Below are 26,896 nucleotides of genomic sequence, written 5' to 3' on the forward strand. Positions count from 1 at the left end.
ACCGGGAAAGGAAGGTACCTGCTATCGACCAGGATCGTCGCTGATTGGATGAACGCGCCGTCCGTCTTTTTAACAGGAAGGAGAAACACTGTACGCCTTCATTCAGGGTCCGTGTGCCCTCCGTCCAAAGCTGTGTTCAACTCATAACAACATAAACAAACAACACATTATTTTGTTTTTCTGTTTTTTGTGTGAATTAAAAAAAAACTGAAATCAACTTGCTTTTCCTGCAAAAAAATGTTTTCTGTAATTTCTATTCCAATCGCCAATTTGATAACGAAAATGGGAAAAGCAGGTGGGCTTCTGTTTTTTTTATATTAATTTGATTTGCAATTTGTTGTGTTTTTGTTTTTGTTGTTGTGTTTTTGTTTTTGTTGTTGTGTTTTTGTTTTTGTTGTTGTGTTCAGCTTCTGACTGAACTCAAGCAGGAACTCTGGTTCTTTCTGTTATTTCCCTCCAAACGTTCGTTCATGACGTGGATTTGTCTGTTCAGTTTAATCAGTGATCTGTGAGAACACTGATCACGATGCAGCAGCAGCTTCTCACCAGATTTCAATGAACAAATTCATGAATTTATGCCTGAAGTCTGTCTGATATTATCGTTGAAACGAAATGGAAATATGGTTTTTAATTATTACTGAAAGCTACAAACAGCGACACCGTTGATGACAATTGACAAAACTCATCTGAACACCAGTATACATCTGTATTATTTTTATTAAAAGTCAGTAAAATACCCTCTTATGTACAGAGTTCAATCTGTTAATGTTAACTTTGTTCTGTATCTGTAATACATATAAACCTCAACACTATAAAAACATACAGCATTGTACAGAAGTCACCGTTACAGCAGTAAAAATCATCCCCAAAGTTAAACATGTCTGTAAATCCTCTGGTTCTCTGTGTGAAAACATCCTTTCATTAAACTTTCTTTAGACTTAAACACATTTAATAACATTTAATAAATCATTTTGTTCTGTCTTCTTCAGAATCAGTTCCATCTCCGTGTGTCCAGTACAGAACATCCAGGATGTGATTAGCTTAGCTTAGCACAAATACTGGACGTCTTATTTCATTTCATATTATTTCGTTTCGGTTTCCGACGGTCTAAAACAACACGTGGCCCGTTAGCGTCCACCTCTAACGTACACGACTGCTGACATCATCACAATCCAGTGTTTAACACAGTGACGTTCTTTGTTCTATTCAGAAAGCAATTAAAACAAATACTTGGTATCAGAACATACTGACGCTCAGGTTCTACCTGGATCATAAAGGTTTGGTTGTCTGGCGGTGAGATGTGGGCTTCATGTTCTCAACAGGTTCCAGGTTCAACCCCTACGAACCTTTATGTCCATTACTTTTAAAAACAGGACGAGATGTTTGCATCCAGAGTTCTACAAGGTTCTCAAAGGATGTGGACCTTGTTTGGAGAGTTCTTGATCACAGTTCTTTCTGGGTCTGTAAGGTGTTTTGTTTGATCTGTGTTCTTGAAAATAGAAGTGAAGCCGACTGTTAAGGTTTCAGATCCAGTCCAGGGTTGTAGGTGGTTCCACTCAGGTTCTACCTGGGTCATTTGAGGCTCAGTGGTTAAGACAGAAGTGTCATGAAAACATCAGGTTCCAAGTTTATCAACCTGGGCTTTTTAAAATTTATATTTATAGAAAGAAGGAAAACTTTGGGTGCAGGGTTTGAACTTAGTGGAGCGTTCTCTCTAAAAGACAGATGTTTTCTGTAAAGGTGTTTTTTTCAGTCTGTTGCCTTGAAAGAGCAATAAAGCAGCTGTTTAAGGTTTCAGATCCAGTCCAGGGTTCTACATGGTTCTACTAAGGGTCTACCTGGGTCATTAAAGGTGCAGTAGTTAGAGAGGGACATGGTGTATCCATCTGGTTCCAATTTCATCCTCCTGTGAATGTCTTGAATGAACTTGAATGTCCAGAAATGTAAAAACAGGAGTTGGAGATTGGATCCAGTGTTCTAAAGGGTTCTACGGGGGTTTGGAACTTGGTGGGAAAGTTGATGTTTTGGGTTTTTCGGGTGCCATGTCAGTGTATTTTGTTTGATCTGATATCTGGAAAATAGAAATAAAGCCAACTGTTGAGGTTCCAGATCCCATTCTAGTTCTAGATGGTTCCACTCAGGTTGTATTTATCATTTAGGTCTTGGTGGTCAGACGGGACTTTATGTTCTCAACAGGTTTGGGGTTCAACCCCCATGAACTTTAAGGTCTATTAATTTTAAAAACAGAACGTGATGTTTGCATCCTGAGTTCTACAAGGTTCTTGAAGGATGTGGACCTTGTTTGGAGAGTTCTTGATCATAATTCTTTCTGGGTCTGTAAGGTTTCAGATCCAGTCCAGGGTTCTAGGTGGTTCCACTCAGGTTCTACCTGGGTCATTTGAGGCTCAGTGGTTAAGACAGGAGCATCATGAAAACATCAGGTTCCAAGTTCATCCACCTGGGCTTTTTAAAATTTAAATTATAAGAAAGAGGGAGGACTTTGGGTGCAGGGAAGGAACTTGGTAGAAAGTTCTCGCTAAAAGTCGGATGTTTAATGTAAGTGTGTTTTGTTCAGTCTGTTGCCTTGAAAGAGCAACAAAGCAGCTGTTAGAGGTTTCAGATCCAGTTCTACAGGGGTTTGGAGCTTGGTGGAGAGCTCTCACTCAAAGACAGTTGTTTTGGGTTTTTAAGGTGCCAAATAAGTTTTATTTGATCTGTGTTCTTGAAAATGGCAGTAAAGCAGACTGTGGAGGTTTCAGATCCAGTCCAGGGTTCTAGGTGGTTCCACTCAGGTTCTACCTGGGTCATTTGAGGCACAGTGGTTAGATACATCCAGGTTTAATCTCCTGTCGACTTGAATTTGAGAGGAGGGTTTTGGCAGTGCTCATGATGTTCTGGGTGCTTGCAGGAGCTGTCAGGAGCTTCTCTGAAGGTTCTGTCAGGTTCTCTGAGGAGCTCCTGGAGGTCCCCCTACCCTTCGGAGGAGAAGATGGTCTGGAATTCGTTGAGCATGAGCTCCACTATCTGGCTCTGGAACACCATGTGGATTGTCATGTTGGCCGACTCGGTCTGCGGCCGGAGCAACGTGGGTCCGAACACGATGGCGACGCTCTGAACCGACATCCTGTTAGATTCCTTGTGATCGATCACCCTGCAGGCAGACAGAGAGACACCGGTGTTTAAGATCACGTATCATCGTCCCGTTAGGAAAATGTTCCTCGGGTTCAGCTTCAACGTATCAAAAATATTCATCTCCCAAACATACTGACATACATTCCTCATATCATTCATACAGAAACACAATAAGACCAATAACGTGATTAGAAAACACTACAGCTTATAAAACCAGGAAGATAATATTGCACGTTGAACATACGACCAACAACTGAAGTATTGCACATGTTCAGCATCTGTAAAGTTCTCTGTGACGATGCATCATTCCACCAACACAACATTTAACTGCTGCTGTTTACAATCGTAATGGACGATGGGACAAATGAGTTTTTATAACGATTCAGTCTGAACTGTTCTACGCTCGTCTCTTGGCTCCTATCTGCCCGCATGTCAAGAAGTCATCGTACTTGGTTGTTTTTCCAGGTCAGACTTTGATTCATTCTCCAGCCAGCTGTTGGTTTTGAGTACATCTTGCAGTCGGTCAGATGGAGAATTGGTTTGGGACCAGACTGACATCACTTCCTCTAAAGCGTCTGTGTGTTTGTTTTAGTTTGAGTTCAGATCTGCACAAACGGATCGAACCGAGGAGGAAAACCGGAGTCCAGTTCAGCCAGACCGAGCTGCAGACTGTAGCTGTAAACCAGAAATGTTCTTACTCTTCCTGTTTCTTATTGTTAGAATTTTCAAATTTAGTTTTGATATTTATTTACGACAACAAATTAGCTGTTTAGATTTTTTGTGGCACATTTATAAAAATATCATCCACTTGAAAATGTGCTCCAATGTTTTGGGAGAAGTGAGGAGCTGACATCAGAGACATCATGTTGTCTATTACTTTTATTTATAACATTAAACTGTGTTCAGACTGCATCGCTCCAGTTCTCCAACACCTCCACTGGCTCCCCGTTCACTCTGAAATGCTCATGTATGATACTGTCTGTTACAAATACACATGAACTTGGACTTACATGTTATTACAGGTTGGATAGTGAACTAAGACAAAATAATTCCATATAAAATAATGTGAATTGATTAACTTAAAATCATTTGAAAAGGTTTGTGTTGTTAGCTGATGATGAAATCTGGACTTCTCTTGCTGACTTTGATCTAGTTTAAAGCAGAGCAACTGAATTTTGGATAATTTATCTCTTATTTACTAAGAAGAGAAAATAAAGAGGCACAATAATGGAAACAAGATTAAATGAAGGCAGGGTTTCTGTTGACAGATGTGTGAAACTTGATCCAGAGTGAACTTAAAGCTGAAGTTATAGACATCACAGGTTAATATTGTCAGTTTAAGCTGGAGTTCTCCGAGGTTCTAGAGAGTCAGTCAGAACCACTGACAGCTGGATCGCCCCCTGCTGGCTGCTGCAGTATAGCTCATAAGTCCCGCCCCCTCCATGTTAGCAGATGAGACATGACTAAAGAAATCAAACAACAATCAAGTACATGTCAAATAAATGTTTCCCAAAGATAGTTTCTGTCATTTTTGGCTTTACTTGTACATAGCGGCAGGAAGTGGAGAGACGTCGGCCATATTTATATGATCTGAACAAACAGCAGAGAGTTTGTACTTTAATCAAATCTCAACAATACGAGTGTTTTAAAGGTAAATCTGTGTCTCCTGAGTTAATACGTACAGGTATAAGAACTAGTTCCAGGTCTTCTGTAGACTGGTTCCAGATGTGAACTCACCTGAGCAGGTGTTTGAACAGCAGCTCCATGGTGTCGTGGTTCGGCAGAGGCAGCGAACGAACCAGATCCTTCATGTAGGAGACTTTCAGGTTGTAGTCTGGGACCTCTGCAGGGAAACAGACACTGGTAGGTTCATTTTAAACAACTACAACTACAAGACAAACATATATGAAATGCTTTTAAAATACAACACCTTGTTAAAGATGAAACCAGTGGTTTCCAACCTTTTTGTCTTTTGACGTCTTACAAAAAGCAGTGTGTAGTCGGGGTCACATTTCACATGTCTATGAGTTGTTAACAGCTCCACCAAATAGTGATTTTTCCCTCTAAACTTCTCACATGCTTTCATTTCAATAAATGTTCAAATGATCCAATATTTCAGCAAAAATCAAAGATTAGAGAAAAAGTCCAAAAACTGAAAACAGATTTGTGTATCAGAACTTTGTTTTTTCTTCTTTCCTCTCCCATTAATCATCTCACCACCCCTCAGATTTATCTGCTGACCCTTTGGAGGGGCCCGACCCCTAGGTTGGGAACCACTGGACTAAACCAGCTAACTGTATATAAAGTAGTGTAAACTAGCTCCACCTCCAGCAGCTACAACAGTAACATGCTGCTCTAACACTGATGCTTCACTATTAATAATCTAATGATGTCATATATAATAATATATCAGTCAGAGGGACCAAACCACTACTTTTACTGCAATACTTTAACTACATCAAGCTCATAATACTTATGTACTTTTACTGCAATACTTTAACTACATCAAGCTCATAATACTGATGTACTTTTACTGCAATACTTTAACTACATCAAGCTCATAATACTTATGTACTTTTACTGCAATACTTTAACTACATCAAGCTCATAATACTTATGTACTTTTACTGCAATACTTTAACTACATCAAGCTCATAATACTTATGTACTTTTACTGCAATACTTTAACTACATCAAGCTCATAATACTTATGTACTTTTACTGCAATACTTTAACTACATCAAGCTCATAATACTTATGTACTTTTACTGTAGTAGGATTTTTCATGCAGGACTTTTACATGTAATGGAGTATTTTTACACTGCAGTAAAGGAAGTACTTCTTCCATCGCTGGATTTTTGGCTGTCTGAGGCTAAAGGTTTGTACATTTGTATGATGACTGTAGAGGAATAGATATATATTGAATTGGTACCAAAATGACCTGAAGCTAAATATTCAGATTTTTACTTTAAGGTAAAACTTTCTCCTTGCTGTGGTTTAAACAGACAGTTGGTGTCACATTAAGCAGTTTAGTCTGAGGCGTGTAGAGTGTGTGACGTAGGTTTTGTTAAGTACTGACGGATGGCAGCGATGAACTTGTCGAAGCAGCTGAACGGGAACAGGGGCTCGGGAAGCTCTCGCAGGAAAAGCTTCAGAGCTCCGGTGATCACGTGGATCTCCTCCCACTGACCGTCCTCCAAGTCCAAGTGCTCCTCTGCAGCCATCACAGAAACACAACACATGAAGAAGAAGAATGAAAACCTCCTGCTGACTGGACAATAACCAAGTATAGCAGGGTTTAAGTTACTTATAAAGAAAAACAGGAATATCCTTGAAGGAACTGCTCTATTTAAACCAGAGTCTCTCTATTATTTCCAGGAGGCTTGAATTTAAATAAAGTTACAGAAATGAAAATAAAAGGTGTCTTAAAACAACGGTCAGGAGCCCAAATGAGCAGTGAAACGTGTTTTTCTTGCTGTAAGTTGGAGATGTGATGTGTCGTGATGTTACCGTGGTCAGCTTTGTGTCGTAGTTTCTGGATCACAGCCAGGTTTCCGCTCACTCTGTAGATCCCGTCAACATCCAGACCTGAAGACACAAACATTTAAAACACACATCGATCTGCTCTGTGTGTGTGTGTGTGTGTTTGTATGAAACCTGAGTATCTTTATGTGTGTGTGTGTGTGTTTACCTCTCCTCTCCACCGCTTTAATACACTTCTCCACAAATTTGGGAATGTTGGAGTTTTCTCTGTGACAGAGTGTGTCCAGGTGACACCCGAAGACGTTATCTGGGAAGAAGACAAAGAAGTGACATAAAAACATGGAGTCTGTCTGAATATTTCACTCAGTGTAACGTTGTATAGACAGAACGCAACGTATATGACGCAGCAAACATGTCATGTATAGGAGGTCTGTGTTTTCCATCTCTCCAGTCACTTGTTTTCTGTGGTTAATCACATCATCTGTACATTTTTTGTGTTTTATGATGTTTTCATGATGCCGTTTCTTATGTGATCACAGTCTGGTCACCATGGAAACAGGCAGCAGGTTTTGGTCTTTCTCACCTCGGATGTATCCTCTCTCTTTAACGCTCTGCAGCGTCGGCCTCCGCTGGAGGAACCGTCGCAGTTTAGTCCGAACTCGTCTCTGCTCAGAGTCGGCTGACGAACTCGAAGCCACTAAAAACAGAAGAAGAAGAAGAGTGAAGGTGTTCTGACTTATTTCAGTCTCAAAATGATGGCATTCGGTGTGTGTTTGGTGAACGAGTTGAAGCTTTATTAAAGTTTATAGACTCACGTGGCCTCTTCTTGTCTTTGTCCTCTTTGTCTGAAGCAGCTTCGTCCTCGTCCTCTGACAGGTGTTCATATTCCTGAAACAGTTCCACTAAATGAAACAACGTTCCCCAGCAGCTCATCTACAGTCGGTGTGTGAGTGTTATTGGTACCAGCTGTCTGATGGTAGATCTACAGTCAGTGTGTGAGTGTGATTGGTACCAGCTGTCTGATGGTAGATCTACAGTCAGTGTGAGTGTGATTGGTACCAGCTGTCTGATGGTAGATCTACAGTCAGTGTGAGTGTGATTGGTACCAGCTGTCTGATGGTAGATCTACAGTCAGTGTGTGAGTGTGATTGGTACCAGCTGTCTGATGGTAGATCTACAGTCAGTGTGAGTGTGATTGGTACCAGCTGTCTGATGGTAGATCTACAGTCAGTGTGTGAGTGTGATTGGTACCAGCTGTCTGATGGTAGATCTACAGTCAGTGTGTGAGTGTGATTGGTACCAGCTGTCTGATGGTAGATCTACAGTCAGTGTGTGAGTGTGTTTGGTACCAGCTGTCTGATGGTAGATCTACAGTCAGTGTGTGAGTGTGTTTGGTACCAGCTGTCTGATGGTAGATCTACAGTCAGTGTGAGTGTGTTTGGTACCAGCTGTCTGATGGTAGATCTACAGTCAGTGTGTGAGTGTGTTTGGTACCAGCTGTCTGATGGTAGATCTACAGTCAGTGTGTGAGTGTGTTTGGTACCAGCTGTCTGATGGTAGATCTACAGTCAGTGTGTGAGTGTGTTTGGTACCAGCTGTCTGATGGTAGATCTACAGTCGGTGTGTGAGTGTGATTGGTACCAGCTGTCTGATGGTGTCCTGCATCACTTTCAGCCAGTCACTGATGATGCTTTCGGTGTCGTACTGCATCAAGTACTCGCAGCCCTGACGAGTCTTCAGCTGCAGACACAAACACACAGACACCAGTTTCATCTACACGGTCAGAAGAGAACACCAGACACTGTAACCATGGTAACAAGTCCACACTGTCAGAAAGAGGATCCCTGTAACCACAGAAACCACGGTAGCAGAGACACAGCACAAGATAAGTGTGATGGAGATAGAAGTCTGTTTTTAGAACAGGCTTTAACCATGGTAACAGAGACTTAGAACCTCTAGAACATGCTGTAACCATGGTAACAGAGACTTGGAACCTCTAGAACATGCTGTAACCATGGTAACAGAGACTTGGAACCTCTAGAACATGCTGTAACCATGGTAACAGAGACTTGGAACCTCTAGAACATGCTGTAACCATGGTAACAGAGACTTGGAACCTCTAGAACATGCTGTAACCATGGTAACAGAGACTTGGAACCTCTAAAACATGCTGTAACCATGGTAACAGAGACTTGGAACCTCTAGAACTGGCTGTAACCAAGGTAACAGATATGGTGGTGTACCTCGAGAACGTTCTTTTTGGACGACTTGTCTTTGGAGGCCCAGCAGACTGAAGCTCCTCTCAGTTCGACGGTGTATTCTGGAACGATCTGTGACGCCTTCATCTGAGGAAGAGTGAAAATATAATTTTGATAAAAAGTGAACAAAGGATCTGTGATGTCACACACATAAACACGAGTTTATTTTTCTGAATAGATGTTCATCTTAAAGAGAGCAAAACGTTTTGCTCTGCAAGCTTCATTTTCACTAGTTGAAGTCTTTCAGTTGATGTGATATGATTCAGCTGATAAAATCCATCTAAATGTAATCAATATATAATTTGGGGAAAAAGGGGAAGCAGGGGCTCATTTTTGTCACAAAGCTTCTTAGCAGGTTAATGTATGAATATGTAGTATGAAAAACAAAACTAAGAGGAAGATAAAATAAATTCAGTTTATCCCTGCTGGACGATCCGCTAAGTTTAACACCATAACAGAGTGTTTGCTGTGTTATTATTATTATTATTACTGCATAATAATAGAGTTCAGAGCTGCAGACAAGAGTTTAGAAACACTACAAACACCCTATATGGAAATTCTGACCAGACGTCGAAAATAAAGTTTTGGTTTTTAAATCATTTTACTGTTAACTGTTCAGTTATGTTGTCTGTAAATAAAATTTCCCAACATTAAACATTACATCTAAAAGCTAATAAAACTAGATAATTTTTATTCTTAAGTCTAAAATTTGTAAAAATTTACACAAATAGAGAGAAAATTCTGATAAAATACCCACAAACTGTTAGTTTTTAACCGTAGAAAGAAAACGCCCTCCATGTTCTTCAAAGAGATAAATACAGAGGAAGTGATGACCTCACTGTGTGTAACTGGTTCTTACAGCGTTCCCAGTCGGAGCAGATTTGGGGTCTTTGTGGAAGGTGAGGATCCCTCCGTGGAGGACGGTCCAGGACTGAGCCCAGTTCTTCCTGTTCAACAACAACAACAACAACAAACCTCAATGACTGTTCTCTCCAAACTGAACAAACAGCAGCACGAATTTAAGACATATAAAATGATACAACTGTACTTCAGACATTACATTCAGTCCTCAGCTCTCACCTGATCTTTTTGCCGTGATCGGCTACTTTGGTCTTGTTGATGATTCCTGCTTTCTCCAGCAGGTGGCTCTGCAGAGACAGAGAGGTAGACAGCAGGACTGGTGAGTCCTCAGGTTTCTTTTACCTGCAGGTCAGCTTTGAAATGTGACTCCTGTATAAACAAGGGAGTGGTGTTTGTGTGTCTATGGCAGCCCGGCAGGTTGAGTCTCCTCCCTGCATCTGCAGCTAAAACACTGGACAGGCACTGGGAATAACACCCGGACTCTTAAAATGTCTAAACAGCCCAAACTAGCTCCTCAAGAACCTCTATAACTTCTTCAAGAAGGTTGAGGTTCAATTTTGTTAATGTCCATAAATATGAAACTTTTACTACAATTTAATTACAAATTGGAATAAATCTGCTGATGAAAACGTTTCCAGAAAAGTTACCATATTGTCCTGAAAATAAGACGACCCTGATTATAAGAAGCCTCTGCCTTTTCCAACAGCTGTTTTTGGAAAAATAAAGCAGAAGATAAATCTTGTGTCACTCTCCCATCACTGATCATTGTTTGTGTTTGAGCTCCTCATCATCAGTCATTCCTGCTCTGCTGTTTGACAGATGATAGAGATGTGAGGTGTAAAAATCCCATTTATGTCTCTTATAGACATTGTTACTCACTATAAACCTAGCAACATTAATGCTACAAACAACCCAGAATACATCACTCTCTCAATTCAAAAAGAACTGATGATCATGTGAACACGTCACTGTCCTGTTCTTGAATATAAGATGACACTCACTTTTGAAAAATTATTGTCCAGAATAAAGTATTGTTTAATATTGGGAACAATACGCTATTAAATGAAGCTCAACAGATATTTGCACACAAATTAAAGCAGTTAGTTCTTGTTAAGTTCTGTTAATGCACATGATGGATGATCAGGAGGGTTAGTGGAAAAACACAGAGTCACTTTCTGGGCAATATTTAAGGTGTGACATCAGGCTAGCGCCCCCTGGAGGCTGCGGTGTTCATTACGGCCACATCAGGACATTTAATGATTCTTCTGACATCTGTCTCCGAAATATTTCACAATGTGGTGATACTGAGGAGGTGCAGAAGGAGGCACTGTCAGTCTGAGCTGCCCAAAAAGTTCTCTTCAATCAATCAATCAAATCTAGTCTCAGGCAGGGACCTCATTTATTATCCTAGTGGTCTGAGGGTAGAAGCTCTTCCTGGCCTCTCACTGAGCCGGGTGTATCTGGTACCTTCTTCCTGACCGCAGCAGGGAGAACAGGCTGTTATCTCGGTGGTAGGGATCTTAAATGATTCTCCTGGCCTTATTCTTGCAGCGCTTGGTGTAAATATCCTTTAGGCAGGGTAGCTCACCGCCCGTTGTATGTTCAACTGAATGTACCACTCTTTGCAGGGCCTTGTTGTCCTGTTCAGTGCTGTTTCTCTACCAGGCGGTGATGTTCCCCATCAGGACGCTCTCACTCAAACGTCTGAGGTGAAACAATCTCTGCCTTGCTTTCCTCACCACTGAGTGAGTATGCAGCGCCCAGATCAGGCCCTCGGTGAAGTGGACACCAAGGTACTTGAAGATGTCCATCCTCTCCACCGAGGACCTGTTGATATTAAGGGGGGAGGGGGGGTAGTTCTTTTCCCGCTTCTTCCCAAAGTCCACTCTCAGCTCCGCTGCCTTGCTGACATTCAGAAGTAGGTTGTTGTCCTGACACCAGTTGGTCTGGTCCTCTACTTCCTTCAGGTAGGCCTTTTCATCGTTATCCATGATCAAGACCAACACAGCTGTGTTGTCAGCAAACTTGATGATAGTGTTGGTGTCGAAAGTGGCTACACAGTCGTGTGTGTACGGGAAGTACAGCAGGGGGCGCAAAATGCAGCCCTGGGGTGCTCTGGTGTTGAGGACGAGGGTAGATGAGGTGTGTCTGCCTACCGTCACCACCTGGGGTCTGTTCGTCAGGAAGTCAAGGATCCACATGCACAGTGAGGTGTTTTAATCCCAGGTCCTTGAGTTTTGTGACAAGCCTGGAGGGAGCTATGGTGTTAAACGCTGAACTGTAGTCAATGAACAGTAATCTCAGACAGCTCCCTTTCTTGTCCAGGTGAGATACGGTGGTGTGGAGGACGTGTGCTATGGTGTCCTCTGTTGATCAGGTGGGGCAGTCGGCAAACTGTAGTGGATCCAGTGTGCTGGGTAGTGAGGAGCAGATGTAATTCTTGACCAACCGTTCAAAGCACTTCATCACTACAGAGGTGAGTGCCACTGGGCGGTAGTCGTTCAGGTGGGCTGGTCTTGTTTTCTTGGGCACAGGAATGATGGTGGACTCCTTGAAGGAGTTTGACAGACTGAGCCAGGGACAGGTTGAATATCATTGTGAACACCGGCGCTTGTTGGTCAGCACATAGTCTGAGATCCTGCCCACTGATACCATCTGGTCCTGCTGCTTTCTTGGTGTTCATTCACTTAAAAGCCTTCCTGACGTCATGCTCAGAAAAGGTAACAAGTTACTGTTTTAGAAATTAAATCAAAGGTTAGTTTGTGTTAGTAAAGCCCGGTTTGCTGTAACATGAGTTTCCATGGCTACTACAAGAGACTAAAGACTGTTGCCACGACTCTGATTTCTGACAGAGACAGCCCAACAGACACCCAGCAACTTCACCAGCCAATCAGGGCCCAGGACCTACGTGCAGTTGGTGGGAGTTTGTGCTTCGATTGGACAGATTCCTCTTCAGTCTGAGCCTATCAGAGAGCTTGATGAGGGAAAACAGGATGATATCACATGACGAGAGAATGACTGAATGAATGATGGACAGATGAGTAAGTGTAATGGATTTGAATGAGACTGTGTGTGTGTGAGTGTGTGTTCAAGGTTCAAGGTTCAAGGTTCATTTATTGTCGTTTGCATGCTTACACATGTAACGAAGGTATGGCGTGTGACGTGTGTACCTGTTGGCTGTCAGGAGAGTGTCTTCTGTTGGACACATCAGTGAGGTCGGAGACGTTCCTCCTGAGGTTCGGAGCAAACGTCTGTAACACAGAGGACACTTTAATAAACCCGAAACATTTTATATGCCAGTACACCAGTGCACAATATATGTAATAGCTCTTGTACAAATAAGATAATAACTTGTGAGAACAAGATAACATCTTATTCTTGATCTACAGATACTCGTCTACGATCGGTTATCATAACTCACACAGAGACGAGCTGGCACCAACTTTGAAAGACTAACCCAAGAACTGATCACTGGGCAAACCAGCATAAGGCACAAGACACGCTGCACTATATGCCATGTCCCATTCACACACACACACTCAAATAGCATGGACCAAAGACCAGAGGACTGTAAAACCCATGGATTAGTTTTAGATTTTGTCTAAGGACAATTATTGTTGTATGTTGATATGTGTGTATCATATGTGTGTTGTTATGTACTTTGGTTAGACTTTTATTCCACTGCCTTTAAGCCAAGAAATGTACCACTAACATTATCCTGTCATCCATGATAACGCTATCATATTTAGCACCATTCTGCTCGGTTCATTGTCAGAACGCTAAAGCTACTATCAAAAAGGAATTCTGCAATAGCTAAATTGTAAATACTTTGATTAATGGAGTAACCGTATTCTGTGGACAGGAGGGAACTGCTGGTCTAAAGATGTGACTCAGAGCAACAGGAAGTGAAACCTCAAAAGTCTAGAGTAGTCAGTTGAGGATCAAGCCTCGGAGAGCATGAACCAGGAACTCTCTTCCAATGGAAACTCTTCCAACCTCTGACCAGCTGACTCACTCATCATTACCAGATCCAGACTCCAGCTCCTCACCCCAGCACATCAGACTCCATTCTCCACAAGAAGCCGCCCCAGAGAGCAAGCAAGCATTCCTACAAAACCTTCATCAACGTGCTTAAACCCTGGTGCATCATGATTTGTAACTTCAATTGGTGATTCAGAACTAAGCTGTTGTACCGTTGATTTGACTCGCTGCTTCTCAGGTAACAGTCATCTCATCTGTTTATCAGGTCTCTCATACCAACTACACAATACATAACTCTGCATCATTCACTAGCCACAGCCTTGTGCACCAGTTTCCCTCTTGTGTCTTGTCTGTTAAATGTTGTAGTGTTTAGTACTTGTAGCTGTAGTATAAGTAATAAATGTGCATGTAACTAAAGTGAACTTGTTTGTGTTTTCTTGTGCATCTCAGTCACTGAACCTTAAAAGACTTTATACCCTCACAAAATCATAATAACGATTAATGACAATCATAATTCTAATTGACCTCTCTTGTGTGTCCAACAAGGAGGACTATTTCCTTATTATTATACCAACTCTAATATGAGTTATATCACTGGAAAAATAATTTCATGTGTCACAATAATAACTCATAATTGCCCCATAAAATCATAAAGCTATTTGAGTGCACAAATTCCTACACTTGTGATAACAAGATGATAACTTGTGAGAACATGATAACTCAGCAGCTGATTGGTTTGACTCACTTCTTCAGCCACGCTGTGTCTCCAGTTCTTGACCTGCAGAGACGTTCCCTCCTCAGAAACTCCATTTCCCATCTGCCTCTGGGGCAAATTGGGGATCTGAAATCCATAAATCAATGGATTAATGAATTAAACATCAGGCACACAAACTGCCTCGCACCTGATTGAATAACGTATTGATTGATTGATTGGTTTGTCGATTGATTACCTCCTTCCACTGAGGGCTGCTGCTGTCTTTCAGGTCCAGCTGAGCTCTGGGAATCAGAGGCACATGCTGCTGAGCATGCTGGGAAAAGAATAAAACGACAACATTGATCACATTAACGTTTGTCATTGAAGACCTGCTGAGCGGGATTAAAGCGGACTGAACGGGAATCACTGTGTCTGTGTTTCGTACCGTTGTGACGACGGCGTCGTTGTTCTCTCTCTCTGCATTCAAAGGATAATCTTCTTCTGGCAGTGGAGGCTTCAGTTGAATTAAATCAAATAATTAACAATTGTTAAAGAAAATTCACCATTTTTAATTCCTTAACCCTCCTGTTGCCCCCCGTTTTCAAATGTTTTTATATCAGAAACATGGATTTCTTTCATCTAATTGCCTGAAAATCACACAGATGGTTCCACTACTTTCATTGAACTTTGCATGGAGGAGGGTTAACGTTCTGCTGTGACCTCTGACCTCAAGGTAAACACACACAGCTGTTGTGTTTGCTTGATGTGAATGTCGGATCGTACCGGTCTGTCGTCGTGTCTCCGGCTGCCGGCTGTAGATGCAGGGAGGGGGGAGGGTGAGGGGGGGGACAGCGGCTCCGGTGCGGTCCAGGATGTGGCTCCTGAGGTGGGGTTATAGTAGTAGAACCTCCCCGAGGCTTCGTCCACCAGCTGCTCCCAACCACACGAACCCTGACAGGAAGGGCCAGGATGTCAGTTTCCGTGGTGACACAGGGTTAATTAATGTTTTAATTAGTACTGGATTATGTAGATTATTATTATTTACATACGTTCATCTTCATGTTTTATGTAGTGCTTGATTAATAAATAACCCAGTTAAACATTATGAACATTTACTATGTAAATAAAGATAATAAATACAAACAAAACATATAAACAAATAAAGTGAGGAGACATGATCTTTACTAACAGAAACACTTTTTATCACTTTAAAATTAGCTTAGCACAACTGTATTCGTTCCATGTTGGTATTTTAAATTTAAAGTATAAATATTAAAGTATATTGTTTTCTATTTTGATGTATTTACATTGTTTTATGGTGACTGTATACAGAGGGACAGTATGGTGGCCCATGCTGAAGTCTTCCTGTTCAATAAACCAATAAATCAATCAATCAATCAATCTGAAGGTCGTTTTTAAAATGCTGTTTATGTGTGAAAACAGTTTGTTTCCACTTCAACTTTTTCAGAGTTTAATTCCATCTGTTACTTCAGTTCCTGCATCATAAGGACATTTTAGGGCCGTCGATGATGCTGCTGATCATCATCAGGAGGCTGAAAGCAGATTTACTACAAGTTTGTGCAGTTAAAGAAAACCTCACAGAGAAAAGTGTGAAGAGAAGAATATGAGAATGTTCTTGCACGAGGCCCAGTATCTCTGTCACTTCCATTTCCTTCACTGGTTTCGTCTAAACTTCCACTTCAACATCGTTCAGTCTTAAAAACTCTTTTCTCTCTTTAGTTTGTGTTGTTTGTGTTTCTGGAGTTTTGTACCTGGGAGGAGGCGGGGGAGAGCAGAGGGGAGGGGGAGGCCAGGTGTCCCCCCTCCCTCCCCTTGGACTGGTCCACGTCTGCAGCGGGCGGGGGCGGGGGGCTGCGGGGGTCGGACCAGGTGGTCTGTCTGGTTACAGGATGGTAATAAAACTGCTTCCCGCTGTCCTGGTCGGTGTGGACCTGACGGAGGAGACGGAGGACGTCAGAGTCATGTGACTCCTGCTGCGGAGTCTCTGAGCAAGGCACTGACCCGTCGCCTGTTCCTGTTCATCTGATCTCCAGCAGCTCAGGTTACATCTGATGAAACTTTAATCACCTCTGCAGGAGAGCAGGAGACGCTCCGACCAGTTTATAGTAAATGTGAAGAGAACTAAACATGTGATTGGTTCTGACTGTAAAATAGGATCATAATTGATCATCATACAGTTTTTCACAGGTGATTAAACTCTGAGCAACTTGAAACACAGTCAGTGAAACCTGAAACCAGGTCTGCAAACCTTTAAATCCACGTCACACACTTCTCTTCATCATCAAAACGAAAACTAAAAACTTCATTCAGCAACTAGTGTTTACACATGTAAACAACTAGTGTTTACACGTGTAAACAACTAGTGTTTACACGTGTAAACAACTAGTGTTTACACGTGTAAACAACTAGTGTTTACACATGTTGTCCTGTTTTGGAGGGAAATGGAGTGATAGGAAGATGAGGAAGAGGAGGAAGAGGAGGAAGAGGAGGAAGAGGAGGAGGAAGGATCCACCATGCAGCAGTATGAGGGACGCTGGGCGGAAATGTGGCCACAAATAAATAGTTTGTTTTTGTCTTTTTATGTTTAGAGTTTTGAAGATTTGTTTATTTGTTGTGTTTTTCTTTTCTTTTTTTATCTGACTGAATGTTGGATGTAAAGTAGATAAACATGACTGTAACAATCTTTAACACTGAAAACACTAAAGTCATAAACCTGCTGAGAGATCTGTTCCCATGACGACGTGTGTTAACAGTTGTGAAAAACTGTGAGAAGAAAATGAATAAAAGCTTCACAAACATCATGTTTAACATTAAATATAAATAAACTTCGTCTCCTTTCAGTGCTTCAACTGAACTATCAGAGGTCAGAGGTCACTGACCTGCCAGTCATCATGCGGGCTGAGGGGGGAGGCGGGGCTCATCATCCCGGAGGAGGAGGAGCCTGAAGACGAGGAGGTGTGGCCTGCTGTAGCGGGGGCGGGGTCAGGGGGCGGTGGTGCGGGGAGGGCGGGGCCAGCGACAGAGATCTGTGGCGTTTTCTTCAGACTGGAGACGTTAGCGTAGACGGGCGAGTCGGGGCCGAGCGAGCTCTGGTCCTACAGAGAGAGAGAGAGAGAGAGAGAGAGAGGATATGATCGCATTAGAGATGTTACTAGAAATCACAACATCAATACAGACGATACGACGGCGACGGATCGATCAGAACTTCTTACAGCTGAATCACGACAAAACGCAGATTCTCAGACTGTCTGAGTCATAAACAACAACAGAGACGCTGTAGCAGCATCCTGAGCTCTGAACAACAGGTAAATAAATAATACATTCATTAAAAAAACAGGATACGTCGTTGTGATCCCGCTGTGAGGAGGAGGAGGAGGAGGAGGAGGAGGAGGTTACCTGGGACCCCCACAGGGCGAGAAACACTTTCAAAAATGCATCACTAACGTTCTCTCCTCTCATTGGCCGGGTGAGAACGTTCTCTCTCCTCTCATTGGCCAGGTGGAGAAGCCATTCTCTCCTCTCATTGGCCGGGTGAGAACGTCCTCTCCTCTCATTGGCCAGGTGGAGAAGCCATTCTCTCCTTTCATTGGCCGGGTGAGAATGTCCTCTCCTCTCATTGGCCGGGTGAGAACGTTCTCTCCTCTCATTGGCCAGGTGAGAATGTCCTCTCCCCTCATTGGCCAGGTGAGAACGTCCTCTCCTCTCATTGGCCAGGTGGAGAAGCCATTCTCTCCTCTCATTGGCCGAGTGAGAACGTCCTCTCCTTTCATTGGCCGGGTGAGAACGTTCTCTCTCCTCTCATTGGCCGGGTGTATCTGGGGCGGGACTATGAATGTAAAGACAGGAAGAAGGTGATGAAGAAGCTCCGCTGGTTAATACGACGTTCTACCTGCTCGTCCAGGTGTGACCTCGATTCATTCTGCAGCCAGTTGTTAACAACTAAATTCACTCATCAACATCCCAGCATGCAAAGCGTTCCTGGCTACAACTGGTAGTCGGTGGGATCGTAGTTCTGGTCTGAGTGTGAGTTCAGATCTGCACGATCGGATCCCAGCGAGGAGGAAAAGCCGTCGCTGTGAAAACGCCCTGAAACATGAACGTATGCTGCAGCACTTCCTGTCTGACTGTCATTAACTGTAACTGTGTCTCTGTGGGTGAGCTGCTGTCCGACAGGAAGAACTCCTCCCATGTTTTATAAACACACACACACACACACACACACACACACACACACACACACACACACACACACAAACATTAACCAGAGTAATTGAAGTCTCTGCAGCCTGATTTTCCTGTTAGATTCTTTGCGTTATAAAAACACCTGCAGACAGAAACATTCAGTCCTGAAGAGTTTCTCTTTGTTTCCTCGTTCTGTTTTCACATGTTTCCTCTGTGACTGAACTCTGCTGCTGCTGCTGATGATGATGATGATGATGATGATGATGATGTAACCATCCTGCAGGTTTATATTCTGACACCAGTTTACATTATTTACACTTTGTTTCTGTCTGAGAGAATACTACAGTACCCATGAGCCTCTGCTGCCGCTGTTGCTATGGGGATGAATTCAAAACGCTTCGTTGCTGAAATTGCAAAACAAAACGTGTCGTCATGGTTACTGAATTCACTCAGAGTGACCCATAATCCTCAGCTTCTGCTCGCCATCAGAGAAACCAGATTTTAAGCTCTGTGATTGGCTGTCTCTTGCCGAGATGCACCCTGGGAGTCGTAGTTAACCTCTACCCCGAAATCTTTATGTCCACAGTCTCGAAGCTTCGACTTTTTACAGAAGAAGCAGATATTTTCATGATGACATATATGTTGCATCACAATTCAACAAACAAACAAACAAACAAACAAACAAACAATACTAACAGTGATGAAAAGAATGACACAAACCTCTACATCATCTGCACCAGAACAAACTAGAGTCTAGCTGTAAACCAAAAGGTGAAATATGAAGGAAAGAGAGAAAGAAGGTAAATAAAGTCAAAAACAAGAACGAGCACGTTTGAGGTAAACAAGTAAACAAATGTTGAAGTGATGAAGAGGAGCAGCAGAGAGTCTGGAAAACCATTCAGATGGATTTTCTTTAGAAACAGTTTTAATGTTTGTGTTAAATGTTATTTAACGTTTAACGATGAGAGCTGATGGACTCAGTCACACTTTACTGCAGTACATGTATCACTCACATATAAAGTCTCATTAAATCCTCTTTGACTCAAAACATTAAACTTCCAAGACGACTGAAAACCTGATTAGTCGATTAATCGATTAGTTACCGATTATTAAAATAATCTCCAACTGTTTGGATAATTGATTCATCGCTCTGAGTCGTTTTTAAAGAAGAAAAAGTCCAAATTCTCTGATTGCAGCTTGTTAAACGTGAATATTTTCTGCTTTCTTTCGTCTCTTTGACAGTAAACTGAAGATCTTTGAGTTTGTGCCGTCTTAAGGAAACACTGATCAGCATTTTTCAACATTTTATGGACCAAACAACAACTAATCGATTAATGTGGAAACATTAAACTGACAGATTAATCAATAACGAAGATAATCATTAGTTGCAGCTCTGGACTGTAAATCTGTGTAATAAATACAGCAGAGAGAGGACACGTTGCATCACGAGTAGTTTCACTTCTAACAACTAGTACTTGTCATTTTACTTGTACAGTAGAAATACACAAGTATACAGCAGTACTACAGTATACAGCAGTACTACAGTATACAGCAGTACTACAGTATACAGTAGTACTGCTGTATACTGTAGTACTGCAGTTAACAGCAGTACTGCTACTTCTACTGAAGTAAAAGGTCTCAGTATTTCTTCCTCTGCTGGTAATAATTTTGTTGTTTTAAGTTTGTTAACAAACCACCGACTATGAGCCATGTTTTCATATTTTTTTGTTGATTGTTACCATGGAAACATGAGTTAACCTGGGGCTTGTTAGGGTCTGTCTCCTCTGAATGTTAACCAGCTGTTAGTCAGAGGTCAGAGGTCAGAGTTTCACATTAACCTGAACACACTCATCGACCTGCTTTTGTTTCGCTTCATTAACTACAAATTCTTCAAGATGTTTGTGTTTGTTTGAAGGAAAATGAACCTGATGAGAGTTAACCAACTACAACATAAACATTTCAACTAAAACTTATATTTACGTTTTATTTACAGAAATGTCTGGACTTACCCATGATGCATCTCTTTCTGTTTTTCCTGTTATTAAAGTCTCTCCAGCGTTAAACTCCACAGAGAGTTTGTGTTTGTTTCTGATCTGACTGTGACTGAAGCTGCTTCATGTTGTCAGACTGAGCTCTGCCCTGCAGGCTGTAGCCCCGCCCCCTACTGGCTGCAGCCCCGCCCCGTGCAGAGTGTAGCCCCGCCCCCATCTCCTGATGGGCAGTCATTCTCTTTTTTAGGAGTCGACTCTTCTGAATCAGTCAGCACCCGATCACAGGTTTGATTCCACACATCAAAACTCTATTTACTTTAATCATTATTATTATTAATTTATGTGTTGTTTTATTCTCTTTCATTTAGTTTTTTATATTATTTTAGTTTCCCATTTAGATTTAGTTTTTTTATTTTATTCTTTAAAAATGTATTTTATTTCATTTTTCATTTCATTTATACCTTGAAGCTTCTTTTATTTTTATCAACACTTTTTCTGCTTGAGATTAAAATTTAATTCTTGACCAAGACAGTGTCCCCTCAAAGACCGATTAAAGACCTGTCCTGGAGCTTTCAATTGAATCACATGATCTTCCTCAACAGATGTAGTTGGATGTGGTCGGCCACTAAATTCTGGTGGTTAGTTTGAACCTTTTCGTTGTTGTTTTTGTAACTTTACTGTGTAAATAGTGACCTCTGTAGCCACGACTGGTAACTACAGGATTAAGAATCTTCCTCCATTTCCCAGGATTCTCTTGAGTCACGTGATTTCATGACATCACCACGAGGTCACTGCTGGCTGACATCACTTCTTCAAGGACCCATAAAACTTTATCAGTTACTTCCCAGAAGTAACTGATAAAGTTTTATAGGTTTTTGTTTTAGAAACAAGCAGTGATCACAACGCTGACTCATCATCAGCTTTAAGTTATTATCTTAAACTTGTTAGCAAACAGTTGTTTATTTCCACATCCAGCAGTTACGGAGCAACATTATCATTCATGTGGAGTCGTGTTTCTGTCCAATATTCACTCTCTTTTAGCTGTTTTTACTCTCTACCAACTCCTGAGGGAAATATCTGGCTCTTTAGCTGCTAAATGCTCCACTATGTTCACCAGCTAGTCTACAGCTAACTGTGTCTGTTTGGTGCTGAGCAGGTAGTGTACAGCAGCTTTTTACAGCTTTTTCTCTGAAAACAACACTATGAGAGCACTGAGAGTGAACCAGAACAGTAAAGTTGCAGCCGGACAGATAAACAATGAGCTGAAACTCACTATAAAGCTCCGTAAAGCCGAGAGGAGCTGCAGAGTCTCTGATAATTCTCTGTAGGTTCATCACTACGAGCCACAACCAACACTGTCACTGTATAGATCAGACTGTGGAGCAACAGAAATATACATTATTATAGAAATATACGTTATTATAGAAATATACGTTATTACAGAAATATACGTTATTATAGAAATATACGTTATTACAGAAATATACGTTATTATAGAAATATACGTTATTATAGAAACATACGTTATTATAGAAATATACGGTATTATAGAAACATACGTTATTATAGAAATATACGTTATTATAGAAACATACGTTATTATAGAAACATACGTTATTACAGAAACATACGTTATTACAGAAACATACGTTATTATAGAAACATACGTTATAATAGAAACATACATTATTATAGAAACATACGTTATTATAGAAATATACGTTATTATAGAAACATACGTTATTATAGAAACATACGTTATTATAGAAATATACGGTATTATAGAAATATACGTTATTATAGAAACATACGTTATTATAGAAATATACGGTATTATAGAAACATACGTTATTATAGAAATATACGTTATTACAGAAATATACGTTATTATAGAAATATACGTTATTATAGAAATATACGTTATTATAGAAACATACGTTATTATAGAAATATACGTTATTATAGAAATATACGTTATTATAGAAACATACGATATTATAGAAATATACATTATTATAGAAATATAAGTTATTATAGAAATATACGTTATTACAGAAATATACGTTATTACAGAAACATACGTTATTATAGAAACATACGTTATTATAGAAATATACGGTATTATAGAAATATACGGTATTATAGAAACATACGTTATTATAGAAACATACGTTATTATAGAAATATACGGTATTATAGAAACATACGTTATTATAGAAATATACGTTATTATAGAAACATACGTTATTATAGAAATATACGTTATTATAGAAACATACGTTATTATAGAAACATACGTTATTATAGAAATATACGTTATTATAGAAACATACGTTATTATAGAAATATACCGTATTATAGAAACATACGTTATTATAGAAATATACGTTATTATAGAAATATACGGTATTATAGAAATATACGTTATTATAGAAATATACGTTATTATAGAAATATACGGTATTATAGAAATATACGTTATTATAGAAATATATGTTATAAAGGATTTAAAACAGGGGGGCCAGATATTTTTGCCGTATTTGGCTGATATTTGGCTGATATTTGGCTGATATTTGGCTGATATTTGGCTGATATTTGGCTGATATTTGGCTGCTCTAAAGACTTGTAAAGTTTCACTACAATCACAAGTTCAAAACAAACTGATCGTCCAGCGAACACACACAGCGTCTGTATCTAAAATCATTTTTCCTACAAACCGACTGAGACAGTTATTTTTCTCTGTGTTTTAAATTCTGAACAATAATCCAAACTGCTGAAGCAGAAAAGAAACAAGAAGTAAAAGATCCTGAACGTGAGGATCAGATGTTCACTGCGACTGCTCTTAACGGTTTTATTATTTGTTATTCATTTATTTATTCATGTATTTTACAGTTTTTCTTCTGTTTTATGTCTTATTTTTGTGGATGTTGTCTTCACTGTAATTTGTAGCACTCTGGTTGTTTTTAAATGTGCTTTGTAAATAAAGTTGACTTGAATTTTATTTTCAAGTAACAGACTGAAGGACACTGCTGACGTGTTTCAGGATGAAGGTTCATCAGAGCAGATGTGACGGCGTCATGTGATCAACAGGAAAACAGCTGCACATGTACAGCTGAGGATCCACGACAGGAACATGAATCAATTCAAAAAGAACCAAAATAAAAATATAAATGTTCTCAGGTGTTCATACACACTTCACCTCAACTAACTTCTTCTTCAGTGTTTCCAGTGTGTTAAACCAGCAGTCAGGTGTCTGTTATCATTCCTCCTGTTCATACTGGATATTAAAAGATCCTTCAAATGTGTTTTCAATGGAAGTGATGGAGGATAAAATCCACAGTGTGTCCACACAGTCATTTAAAGTCTGTGTGAAGCTTCTATTCAGCTTCAGCAGTCTGAGTTAGTCATATCAAGTGGATATCTGACACATTTACAGTCTTTTTAGCATCAAATTCCCTCTTTGTGTTTCCTCGGACAGTGTTTCCCTGTTGAGCTGCAGGTGGAAGTATAGTAACAAAAAGAGGAACTTTGGCACTAAAAAGACTGTAACGTTGAAAGATATCTACTTGATTTGACTCATTTGGACGCTGAAGCTTCATATTAGCTTCAGATAAACTTTTAAATACATGTTTGCACAGAAGGAGGACTGTGGATTTTGTCCTCCATCACTTCCATTGTAAGGTCATTATGAAGGGATCTTCTAATGGTCAGTATGAACAGGAGGAATGATTACAGACAGAATCCTTTTTAATTTTTCAAGTGTGCATATTTTTACAGTGAACAGGATCCAGTCTGTTAAAAACCAGACTGACCTGAAACCCCGCCCACTCACACACACACACACACACACACACACACACACACACACACACACACACACACACACACACACACATATCCTCATCCTGCCGGCTGTGACATCACTACATCCTTCTCACCTCATCACATCCTGCTGTGAAACCAGCAGACGGGCTCAGACCCTGATCTCAAACTCTGCTGCTGCAACAAGAGGTCAGAGGTCAGAGGTGCTGCTGACCTCTGACCTCTGACATCCAATAACTAAAAAGTAATTAAATTAAAAATTAAGTTAAGTTTACTTAACACATTAAGTAAAGTTCTAATAAACATCGATATAACAAAACTAAAAGTGAGTTTAAGTTTTCCTCAGGATTCAGTTTCCTTCCAGTCTGGAGGTCAAAGGTCAGCAGCGTCTCAATGCTTCCTGTTGCTGCTGCAGGAAGTGAAGCTGGAGACCTGCAGTCTGTAGATTCAGTTCGGTTATTGATGATCGATCGGCTGATAACGGGGTCTTACCTGTGAGGGAGGCGGGGCCGGTGCAGGTTCAGGAGGAGCTCCAGGACTCGTCAGAGCCTCCAGGTCCAGGTTCAGGTCCTGGATGGACTCGTAGATGTGGTTTGAGTCCTCCCCCTTTAGTGAGTCCTCCTCCTCGCTGGACACCTCTTCCGGCTCTATGGGGGGCTCCTGGTCGTCATGGCCACCTGCCGAGGTAGTACCATGGGGGGGGACCACGGGAACCACCGGAGTCTCCACAGGAATGGGCTGGTTTTGGGAGCGGGGCGTGGGGAGGGGATCTGCTGGGCTGAAAGTGGGGACCCAGGGTTTCTCAGAGTCCCCGTGGTCATCCATGACACCTGACAGGTGAGGCTCCTTTTTTCTTACAGTGCTGTCAGCCATGTTTGTAGTCCCGCTATTCATTGTGGTTGCAGGCTCTGCAGGACCAGCAGGAGGGTTACTGGGGTGTCGCTGTGGCGGCACCACCAGGGGCGACAGGTCCTGGAAATCCAGTGGGACGCCGAACGTTGACATGCGGTTCTCGGACTTGCGGTGCCCGGTCGAGGCATCAGGTCTGAGCCGGATTGTAACTTCGTCCCCTGGTTTGGTTTTGGTCCCGCTGGGCTCCTCTAAAGTCTTTGGCATCGGGACAGGGACAGGGACTGGGACCGGGACTGGAGCCGCCACAGGAACCAGCAGCGGTTCAGGGCTGGGCGGGTCAGCGAAGTCCAATGGCGAGGGGAAGTCTGGTGGTAGCTCCCGGACGTACTTGGCAGGGATGTAGAAGGGTCTGGAAACACCGTCCCCCCGGACCTGCCACCAGTGCTCGTTGGTCTTGGCCAGCAGGACATAGCGCTCGTTGGGTTTGATGGAGACCAGTGCTCCATCCCGACCCTGATACTCATACTGAAACTCCACCAGGACCAGACCTAGACCTGCAGGACCCAGACCACACAGGAGGGTCAGAGGGAACAAGGAAGACCAGAATTAAGTTCTGCTACTGCTACTGCTAACATCATTAATTCTACTTAACACTTACTGCCACTGCTAACATCACTAATGCTACTTTAACACTTACTGCCACTGCTACTGCTAACATCACTAATGCTACTTTAACACTTACTGCCACTGCTAACATCACTAATGCTACTTTAACACTTACTGCCACTGCTACTGCTAACATCACTAATGCTACTTTAACACTTACTGCCACTGCTAACATCACTAATGCTACTTTAACACTTACTGCCACTGCTAACATCACTAATGCTACTTTAACACTTACTACCACTGCTACTGCTAACATCACTAATGCTACTTTAACACTTACTGCCACTGCTAACATCAATAATGCTACCTTAGCACTTACTGCCACTGCTACTGCTAACATCACTAATGCTACTTTAACACTTACTGCCACTGCTAACATCACTAATGCTACTTTAACACTTACTGCCACTGCTAACATCACTAATGCTACTTTAACACTTACTGCCACTGCTAACATCACTAATGCTACTTTAACACTTACTGCCACTGCTACTGCTAACATCACTAATGCTACTTTACCGCTTACTGCCACTGCTAACATCACTAATGCTACCTTAACACTTACTGCCACTGCTACTGGTGACATCACTAATGCTACTTTAACACTTACTGCCACTGCTAACATCACTAATGCTACTTTAACACTTACTGCCACTGCTAACATCACTAATGCTACTTTAACACTTACTGCCACTGCTACTGCTAACATCACTAATGCTACTTTACCGCTTACTGCCACTGCTAACATCACTAATGCTACCTTAACACTTACTGCCACTGCTACTGGTGACATCACTAATGCTACTTTAACTCTCTATGCTACTGCTAACACCACTAATACTTCTTTAACCCTTATTGCTACTGCCACTGCTAACATCACTAATGCCACCTTAGCGCTTACTGCCACTGCTAACATCACTAATGCTACCTTAACACTTACTGCCACTGCT

General features: G+C 41.4%; 1 protein-coding gene across 2 annotated transcripts in view; it reads right to left on the reverse strand.

The window, feature by feature from the left end:
• Positions 1 to 699: 699 nt before the first annotated feature.
• LOC137201093 (rho GTPase-activating protein 27-like) overlaps positions 700 to 26,896 on the reverse strand; it is a 33,453-nt gene continuing 7,256 nt past the window's right edge. Inside the window, exons 3-22 of one of the 2 annotated variants that reach the window (XM_067615976.1) lie at positions 24,918 to 25,831; positions 17,310 to 17,525; positions 16,182 to 16,361; positions 15,193 to 15,360; positions 14,855 to 14,923; positions 14,666 to 14,743; positions 14,461 to 14,556; positions 12,905 to 12,985; positions 12,643 to 12,708; positions 9,954 to 10,021; positions 9,733 to 9,820; positions 8,859 to 8,960; positions 8,257 to 8,355; positions 7,431 to 7,503; positions 7,199 to 7,312; positions 6,824 to 6,922; positions 6,643 to 6,720; positions 6,212 to 6,346; positions 4,870 to 4,975; positions 700 to 3,151 (exon numbers count right to left, since the gene is read on the reverse strand). In XM_067615976.1, the coding sequence (XP_067472077.1) occupies positions 2,971 to 3,151; positions 4,870 to 4,975; positions 6,212 to 6,346; positions 6,643 to 6,720; positions 6,824 to 6,922; positions 7,199 to 7,312; positions 7,431 to 7,503; positions 8,257 to 8,355; positions 8,859 to 8,960; positions 9,733 to 9,820; positions 9,954 to 10,021; positions 12,643 to 12,708; positions 12,905 to 12,985; positions 14,461 to 14,556; positions 14,666 to 14,743; positions 14,855 to 14,923; positions 15,193 to 15,360; positions 16,182 to 16,361; positions 17,310 to 17,525; positions 24,918 to 25,831 (3,011 nt within the window). In that variant the 3' untranslated portion in view covers positions 700 to 2,970. The remainder of the gene's footprint in view (positions 3,152 to 4,869; positions 4,976 to 6,211; positions 6,347 to 6,642; positions 6,721 to 6,823; positions 6,923 to 7,198; positions 7,313 to 7,430; positions 7,504 to 8,256; positions 8,356 to 8,858; positions 8,961 to 9,732; positions 9,821 to 9,953; positions 10,022 to 12,642; positions 12,709 to 12,904; positions 12,986 to 14,460; positions 14,557 to 14,665; positions 14,744 to 14,854; positions 14,924 to 15,192; positions 15,361 to 16,181; positions 16,362 to 17,309; positions 17,526 to 24,917; positions 25,832 to 26,896) is intronic. The other variant, XM_067615978.1, reaches the window with a different exon arrangement.

This window comes from Thunnus thynnus, chromosome 17 (genome assembly GCF_963924715.1).
Source record: "Thunnus thynnus chromosome 17, fThuThy2.1, whole genome shotgun sequence".
Lineage (NCBI taxonomy): Eukaryota > Metazoa > Chordata > Actinopteri > Scombriformes > Scombridae > Thunnus > Thunnus thynnus.